The sequence below is a fragment of the Ambystoma mexicanum genome, chromosome 11, assembly GCF_040938575.1.
Source record: "Ambystoma mexicanum isolate Mex_15411 chromosome 11, UKY_AmexF1_1, whole genome shotgun sequence".
NCBI classification, from domain to species: domain Eukaryota; kingdom Metazoa; phylum Chordata; class Amphibia; order Caudata; family Ambystomatidae; genus Ambystoma; species Ambystoma mexicanum.
The window spans coordinates 1,374,757,402-1,374,767,059 of NC_090934.1; the positions used below are offsets into that span (position 1 = coordinate 1,374,757,402).

Genomic DNA, 9,658 nt, shown 5'->3' on the forward strand with positions numbered 1-9,658 from the left:
CTCCCACAGATTCCTTATCTTTGATATGCTCTCATAGCAGTTTTGGAGATGGAGGTGGGAAAAGTGGATTTCTGCCACTGTTGATTGATGTGGTACAGAACCGTTTTTCCAAACTGGGCATCCTGACCCGACGGGTATCCAAGCAGTAATGTTTTGAGAAAGTGTGATGACCATGTAGCAGCCAATGTCCTGCACTGGACCAGCTCTTTGAAGAGCCTAAGTGGTAACGACTCCTCTGGTTGAATGAGCTCTTGGGTTTTTAGGGACCTCCTTTCCCGCAATGGAGTAGCACTCTGAAATGCATAGGATGATCCAACGGGATAAAGTTTGTTTAGTCACGGCTTGGCCTAGCTTGTGGCCTGTATAACCAAAAATAGTTTGTCATCTTGCCTGACATTTTCCATCCTAGAAATGTAGAAGCGAAGAGCCCTTTTTGGGTCGAGCCTGTGTAGCCGCTTTTCATCCTTAGAAGGGTAAGGGGTGTGGATAAAAAGTCGCTAGGGTTATTTTCTGTGTCAGGCAAAATTTTGGCTAGATTCTTGAGAAGGAAAGAGGGACGAACCCTTAAGACTACCTTCTCCTTGAAAAATATTGTAAAAGGAGGTTTACATGACCAGGCTTGTAGCTCACTCACTCTGCAACCAGAAACAATGGCTGGCAAAAAGATTGTTTTAAAAGTTAATAATCTGAGTGGACAAGAATGGAGAGGTTCAATTGGAGCTTCCATTAAGAAGATTAATACTAGGTCAAAATCCCATGCCGGGACCAGACCAAGGACCGGTGGGAAAATATTTAGCAATCTCTTGAGGAGTTGAATGACAATTGGCAGCAAAAAAGAAAGCACTGCAGGTCTATTGCAAGGAAAAGGATCAATATCTGTAGCTGCACACCAGCTGCAAACTGTGTTCTAACAGCAGCAGTATAGTGCTTTTGTTGCTGGCCTTCACATCTTTACATCTTAACCTTTCAGACATCGGCATGAAGGTTCAGAGTTCTGATTTCTGGGTGAAGAAGACTGCTTCCCTCTTGTGAGAGTAGGTCCACTTTTTGGGGAAGATGGAATGGAGGGCAGATGGACATGTCTAGAAGGTCCAAGTACCACGTCCTCCTGGACCAATCCAGAGCAATTAGGATCATGGACTTCCTCAACTTCCACTACATCCTGGACACATGAGGACGGAGACTGGTGAGAACGCTTACAGGTGTGGAAATTCTTAGTCCACTATGACTGTGTCTCCAAGAGCTACTCTCTGAAGAAATTTCCTGGAGCAGAACAGGTCACATTTCCTGTTGATACTGGATGCAAACAGATCTACTTGAGACGTTCCCCAAAGGGCAAAGAGCTCTACAAGGACTTCCTGAGTTAACTTCCACTCATGGGAGACTGATCTCTGCCTGCTCAGAGCGTTGCTCTTGTATTCTCTTCTCCGGCTAGGTGAATAGCCGACAGAGAAACCCTGTTTTGTAAAACCCAAAACCAGACTTGCATTGCCTCTCTGCACAGTGGTAGTAACCTACACCTCCTCTCCCATTGATATAATGCCTGGCCACTATGTTGTCCATCATTATCAGGACATTCTTCCCCTGTATAGATGGCAAAAAGGCCATCAGCAGCGGTCTGATTGCCCTCAGCTCTGCAAGGTTTATGTGCAGTCTGGATTCTGATGGTGACCATAAAACGCTGAACATAAGATCGCTCATTTGAGCTCCCCAGCCAATGAGGGAAGCATGTGTGTACTGTTATCTCTGGACAGGGTGCCAAAAAGGTTCCCCTATCATCAGATTCTTTTCGCAGGTCCACCACAGGCGATCCTCTGCGACCTTGCTTGGGACCTGAAAAAAGTCTGTCATCCTGCGTGAGAATTGTGACCATTGGGGTATGAGAGCCGACTGGAGGGGCCTCCTCCTTAGGCAGGCTTCTGGTACCAGGTACATGCAGGATGCCATGAGGCCCAGCAACCTCAGAGTAGAATGGCAGAAGATATTGGACGTTCTGAAATCCTGTTACCATCTGCAACATACGATGAGCCCTCAACTCGGGAGGCGAAGCCTTGCCCAAGGAAGAGTTCAGGACTGCTCCAATGAATTGCAGCTTGGACTTTTTGAAGTTGAGGGAGCAGCCCCGTTTGTGGAGAGAATGGCAGGTGCTGTTGAGATGTTCCAGAGCCTCCTCAGGTGAATGGGCTTTGATTAGTCAATCGTATAGGTAGGGAAAGCTGTGAATTCCTCCTCTCCTTAGATTTGCTGCCACCACAAACTTGGTGAAGACCCTTGGGCGTAGGTGAGCCTGAAAGGCAATACTCAAAACTGATAGTGAAAACTACCAATGGCGAACCTCAGGGTCTTTTTGTGTTTGGGATATATAGGCACATGAAAGTAAGCATCCTGAAGATTGAGTGACACCAAGGACCATCTTGAATCTGTCCTTTCTGAGGAACTTGTTCAAGCATCTCAAATCCAGGATGGGTCGCAGTGTTATGTTTTTCTTGGCAACCAGAAAAAAGTTGGAGTACCAACCTTGGTATTGTTCAGCTATAGGTACCCTTTCCACAGCACCTTTCTCCAACAGGGAGAGAATCTCCTCTAGAAGAAGCATATCTGGTTACCGAAGAGATTGCTCGCTCTGGGGACAATCTGGAGGTGTTTATAAAAATTGGAGACAGTAGTCTTGGGCCACTGTCTGTAGTTACTATGCATCTGAAATAATGGAACACCACTCTTGCAGATGTCGATTTAAACTGCCTCCCAATGGGGTCTTGTGAGCAAAGTGCTCAGAGAGGTTTTGGGGCTGTGGCAGAGGGCAGAGGGCAGATAGGAGGTGGCTGCCTGAGCAGTCTTTCCTCCATTGTCTCTGTGGGCATTTGAGAACCTCCTTTGTCCTCTGTGGGTAGTCTGGATTCTTCCCTGTTGTTCAAAAGAGGAGTAGTAGCAAAAAGGTTGCCCTCTCCAAGATAGCGTAGGTGGGTGCTGTTGTTGTGCTGACGAATGGCTGCCCCTTAAGATTTCTCAGCAGCTTTAGAAGTTTGAAGCTTTTCAAAGCTATCACTCGCATCTGGTCCAAAAAGGATGGACCCATCAAAGGGCATCTGCAGTAGTCTTGCTTGAATGTCTGGGACAAATCCAGACTTGCGTAATCATGCAAATCTTCTGATTACCGTGCTCGAGCCCATACACTGACCAACAGTCTGCATAAAGCCCCAATTGGAAGGACCGGCAGGAAGCCTCCTTGCCATCACTGATATTATTAAAGGCATCCCACTTCTCCCTCTCATGAATGTTTTCTGCTGCCTGGAACATTACATTCCATAGAGTGTTCATGTATTTTGCCAGAGCACAAGATGTATTGATGGCTTTCAGTGCCATGCCTCCTGCAGAAAATACACTCTTGTCTAGTGCATCGTAATTTTTAACGTCCCTATCTGGTGGGATGGTCACATAAGCTGCGACCCTTGAGGTGGAATTAGCCACCTGCACCACCAAACTCTCTGGAGTAGATTGTCTGCAAAGAAAGCCAGGGTCAATAGATGATGGTATGTACTTTTTTTTACCAACTCCTTGTTCACAGCAGGAGTGGTGTCTGGATTTTGCCAATGTTCTAAAATGTTTAATTAGAGCTGCGTGGAAAGGTAGCACAGGCTCCTTTAGTAGGGCCTTTATATCCAGGATGTCTGAGAGGTCATCTTGAGTTATGTCCTTTGCAGAATGCCCCAGCCCAAATATTCTACTACCCGGTTCATGCCGGTTCTGTATGACACATTTGGGTGAGCATTCACATCAGGCATGTCGAATTCCATTTCAGGGGATGTATCTATACCACTGGCATCTTTAGGCAAGCAGCTAGGTCCTCTAGATGAGATTGATCAGATATCAATTCTTCTGGAACATTAGGTGTCCCAAAATGTTCATACCCGAAAGGTATGACGGTGTCATATTCTTAGTCTTCCTCAAAGATGGATCCAAAGGACTTAAAAGAATCCTATTTTGACTGCGGTTTAAAACACGACACTGACAACGCTACTCAAGTGGGACCGGTATTGTCACGCATGGGTTCTGTTCTTGCTGGGCCTAGAGACCCAAGTTACTCCTCCCTGAGGAGGCCCAACAAGGCCAAAACATGCCGGGGGATGCTTGTGGTCTCGTGCAGAAGGGATATGACTTAGCAGTTTGGGCTAGACTGCCCCTTTTGGGGAGGGACGAAGTGTGATTTGAATATGGTCTTTCCCCTTCTGTAATGGCTCGGCAGGCGCAGAGCGTTAGTTTGGAGGGTTGCCCAGAGCAATGCCACATGTTAGGATTCATTCTAAACCTTCCAGCCATCACCTCTTGTGTTTTGCTACACTACTCGAGACAACATCCCTGAGGTCTTCTGCTACTGGCTTTTGGGCACGTGGGTCAAAGCGTTTGATTCATTGCCGATCTTGGAATATGTGATGCGATCACTAGCCTTCTTCGGCTCTTTGGAGGGACCAGGAGAGACTGCCTTCGAAAATGTGTCCATCATTTTTTGACTGAACTTTTCCCATTTGGCTTCTGGGGCAGTCTTATCGGGAAAATGTATCTACGCTTGTCAGCTAAGGAGTCGGATGATGAGAAATGATGGTGTTGTTTCTTCGACTTCTTTCGTGATGACAAAAAAAGAAGAGTGAGTGGAATGGCTCCTCGGCATGTTTGGAGCGTTTTTGGCCTTTTCTGGAGACTTGTCTCCGGTAGAGCTCCTGCCTTCAGAAGGTTTTCTCTTTGAAGGAGTGGAGGATGGAGACTTAGAAACTGACCAACCTAGGCCAAGTTTCGACCTTCTCTTTTTAAGTCCTTGCTGGTTATCGACTAGCAGGAGCCACACTCAATGACTTTGTGTTCCTTGACGAGGCACCAGAGACATATTGTCTGAGAGTTCTATTTTCATTCATCCCCAGTTTTTTCACTGCTTTTTTAGCTGAAAGCTTTCCCGAAAAAATTGCTCACATTTTTTTGTTTTAATTGTGGGGGTGCCCCCGAATCTCCTGTCCCCCAGTATTCATTCCCTATACACCACCCCATCCCTTGTATGCCCACCCCATCCCCCAAATTTCTGATGTTTTTTTCACCAAAACGTTTGTAGCAAAAAGTGCTGTGAAAAAATAAATGGGCGATGAATGAACATCGTACCATTGTGCGGATCTGTGAAAGACCACTTTGAGTCTCTTAAAGCCTGTTTTCGGCACAGACATGATTGAGAAATTGAATACAAATGATGAAGTTAGAATCTCTGGGGTGAGTCAAACTGTTTCAAGAGCATGCTGTACTATCATCGACATCTGGTCCAGATGCAGGAATGTTAACCATCGAGGGACATCGATTGGATGCCGTACAGCGCCCTGTGCTGTCGAAAAATGTTCAGAGACTGCAAAGCAGGATGTGGCTATATCTAAAATGAGGAATCCGTGGGATCACACAATCCATCAGAAAGTTGTTATAATAGAGTTGTGGTTCCATATTTTAAAATAGCAGATCTTCTGCGAGAATGGTTGTCAGGGTTTACTCCTGTCACGAAGACTTCACGATCAGTGTTACGGAAGGATAGAGTAGCTCAGGGCCAACATGCTCACCCTGACATTAAGATGATGCTATGCAACATGGGCTTGATCCCGGTGGAAAAAAACCAACAATATCTGCAAGAGAAAGAACGGCACGGGCACGGGCAATCACTAGGTCACATATGGACTACTGCAGTGTACATTTTACTTAGCTCATTAGGAGATATTAGGTATTGTCCTATAAATTCACGATGCTGGGGAAAGAGCTATGTTCCTATCACCTTATCGTCCCCATAGTTTGACATTCAGTGGCTAGCAGTCTAAAATTCATGGCAGCCTCTAAAAGGTCACAAAGAGGTTTAATGTTAAGATTGAACAGTGTTGGTGACAGACAAGCTCCCATCGGTTCACTACAACAGATTGGCTCAGTATCTGAGCTAGCATCACCCGAGGACACTCAGACAAGTCTGTTGCTCAAGAAGGATCTAATGCAGCTTATTGCCTCTGATGAGCATTTTCCAATAGTACCCAACAGACGATCATGATCCAGCAGGTCGAAGGCGGCCGATAAGTCCAAAAGTATCACTGGCCCTGACCCACTTTCCTTTCCTCTACAATGTCTAGCAATGCATGATAGTGTCCATACCAGAGTCGCAACAGGGGCAGATACCCGATCTGCTCGGGTTCTAGGATTTGGTAAAACAGCACACAGGTAATGTCTCCATCCTAAATCGAACATACAAAGATCTTTTGGATGTGGGTTGCATGGAGTGAAGATACCTCTCGGATCCATAATCTGTTTTAAATTCAAAATAACCTGGCCTCATTTTAGGATTTGTAGCAGCCTCTGTTATCGTTTCTCATTTCATAACAGCTACTGCCTTCTTAATCCTGGGTAAAGCTGAAGTATCTAAAATGTTTGGTGTTTCCCAGAGTGCACACTTGTTCAGTCCAATTAGTTGTTCTTTAACGTGTGTAACCAATGGAATACTCTGCCCCGCCCCACCATACTTAATAAGGCCCTTTGAGGACATGTCCCAAAACGTTGGAAGGTCTGATTTAAAACTGCACTCCGACAGGGATCTTAAGATGGCCCCCACAAAACAGCCAAATGTACAATAAACTTTAAAGTACTGCGCTTCCTACCGAAATTTGGAAACTCATTTGTTATAGTGGTTTGGGCTCATTTTGCCATTGTACGTGTTGCTGACGTGTGAAGGCGTTTGTGACTGCAAGTGAAACAAGTCTACCCAAGTGCATGCCAAACAATGTAAAACACAGTTGGGATGCGTATGTTGGAGAACATGCTAACAGACATGTCCCTAAATTAATGTAAATATTTGGTTTTCCAACATCTAACTCTTTGCTTTAAATTTCAATTTAGATTTGAAGAGGAATGAATATTTTCCAGACAGGGAAGACTTTGCATGTGACGATTCTGCAACTATTATGTTCCATCCAGGAAGCTGCATCAACAAATCATTCCAACCCATACATGTGGTGCTTTAATGGAAGAACTCCAGCCTTAAGTGCAAATCGTTCGTGCGCTATGAATCGTTCTTAATGTGAGAGTTCCCAATGCATGAGCCACACGCCATTCTTCAGCAGTAGGCAATGCATGGGCCACCCTCCATATCCTGTTGCAGGGTTTACGCAATTCCTGGACCAGACAGAGTCTCCGGGCAGTATGCAATCCATTGATGGGAAGCAGTCCGTCGTTTTCAAATACTCATTCCGAATGATCAGTTGCTTGGATGTGACTCAATCGTGTGCAGAAAGAATCAATCTTGAATCAGAACTATGTTTTATGGGCCATGTGCAATTCTTGAGCACAAATGAGTCATTGGACGGAACTCCATCATAAAGACCAACTCCTTAAATGGAACTCAATCTTAACCTAAGGCAGAAGGACTTAAACGTTGGACTGTCTGCAGTCCTTACAGAACTAAATTGGTTCGGCATGACTGAATCCTCATCACACAGTTGCACATTTGTGGTTCACGTTTGTTCACTTTACAGTCACAAGAATTATGAATACCTCATCACAGTATCTACAAGTTAAATGTAGATGGACACAATGCAATAATGGTTGATTTTTATGCAATCATCCTTAGATTAAGTAAAGCATTCACATGCGGTGACGTCTTTACAGCTTTCACATCATGTGTTTTACTTCTCACTCATTTGTCGAAGTATATGTGTATATATAAAGATGTGCAATCCATGCCAAAAATGTTCCTATGGAAATTGACATTATAATGTTTGGCAAACAGTAGGTTTAGTGATAAAACAATAGATTACGATGTTATCTCAAAATATTTCATTGCCTAGTAGAACACACTGCTCAAATATGTTTTACCTGGATTATGAATACAATTCATTCCTTTATACAGTCCACAATATGTGGGCCCACACAGTGCATTGGTATCCGAATGCCACCTGATATCATAACATCATTAATGCCATATTTCTATATTGAGGGTGAATATATTGCCTAGTGCTTGGAGACTACCAGACAGCACAATAAGTTGTGATGTCATTTCAGTGGCAAGCCCTGGAAAAAGCTGCTCCGTTTTTCTCAAAAACTCTCCTCGAAGCTTTATATGTTATAATTTTGTACTAGATGTAAGGAAAATATAGCTGTATAGGCTGCCATGGCACAGGGGCCAACGCATTTACTTTTCAGGTGGTGTAAAAATAAAAGACGTGTCTACCCCTAATGGAATTGCAAGCCAATGGGCTATGTTATCTCATGTATGTTAAACTTTGGCGAGTACAGGGAATAGTGTAGGGGTGGTTGGCCACTTTTTAAATCCCCTTTCCCCACTTGTGTGTGAGAATGCTTGTTTTATTGCACTGGCTACTAGTAAATATATTGCTAAATAGGCTATGCCAATTTCTAAGTCGCAGCCCTTTGTTTCGTAACACGTGATCACAATACAACCATTTATTAGGGTATTTTGCTTTTCACCATTATTATAAATCCAACAACTGAGGTTTAGGTGTATTGGTTCCACTTCTAATAGCATCAAAGGAAAAAGTGTTTATTGTGGGGGATCTCTAGCTTTGCTGGGCGTTTCATGCCTCTTCATAGGATGAAGGAAAAAGGCCCAACTACGTTGAGCCGGATTCTGTCCACAAATGTTTTATAAGATTTAACTGGCACATCATGAAAGACAATGATTGTTAAGACATACGACTTTCTATTTTGTCCATAGGTATATCTGGATAATCTCTTCTTTTAGGAATGTATCTTGCTAAGTCACCATCGAAGTTCTGCGTGCCTTTGATGGGTCCAGTGTTCAGGCTAGTGGGTTAGTCGTATAATAACTACAAAGTGGCCAAGTGTAAGCAAGCAAGTAGAAGCTGTGGGGGGTGGAATGGGATTGTACTGGAAAAGCAAGGTACATTATATGTTTGTGTGACTGCTGTCGGGTCACACTACCCACCACTTCAATTCCAATCCTTCTTTAATACAAAACACCATTGACGCAATATTTGCGGTTTTTAAAATGATAAATGGAGTGGACTTTTCTTTACCCAAAGGGATGTGTTGGAGAGTGTGGTGAAGGGGTGGTACTTGTGAAATAAATTAATTTTTTAAATGTAATAAATATCCCAAAATTGCAATGGAAAGGTCAAACATTGTTGTCACTTTCGGCTTTTAACTGTTTTCCTGTTTGATAAGAAAAAAAACTCATCACATCCGGTGAATCCATTTTTAAAGCATTGTAATCTATGCAACCTGCATTAAAGAACATATGCCCTCTGAATGTGCTGAGACAATAATAAAACTTTATTTCTGGTCCTTACTGGGAGTTTTTTTGTGAAAACATGGTAAGTCTTAAGATTTACTTGTGGGAGCTGGAGAGGGGCATTTTATGGGCTCTTTTTTAACCTTTTTTACAATTTCAGGAAACAAAAGCCACCGGAAACACATTCTCAATCAAATACTTTATTTGGTGTAAAGCCATAAAGTAAAAAAATATAAACAGATAAACAGTACATGTTGAAATGGATACATACAATCAGTTTCCTACCTCATGGACTAAAACACTAATTACATACAATAATTTCCATAAATTCATACATAGAATACCAGAACAAGTTAAAACGGATTTAAATATAAAACAGATCAATAACAA

At 43.3% G+C, this 9,658-nt stretch overlaps 1 protein-coding gene across 1 annotated transcript in view; it reads left to right on the forward strand.

Annotated features, from left to right (window-relative positions):
• Positions 1–9,325, forward strand: part of LOC138504450 (transient receptor potential cation channel subfamily M member 7-like) — a 1,624,316-nt gene extending 1,614,991 nt beyond the window's left edge. The window contains exon 39 of the mRNA XM_069624957.1: positions 6,898–9,325. Coding sequence (XP_069481058.1) covers positions 6,898–7,022 — 125 coding nt within the window. The 3' untranslated portion in view covers positions 7,023–9,325. The remainder of the gene's footprint in view (positions 1–6,897) is intronic.
• The last annotated feature ends 333 nt before the right edge of the window (positions 9,326–9,658 follow it).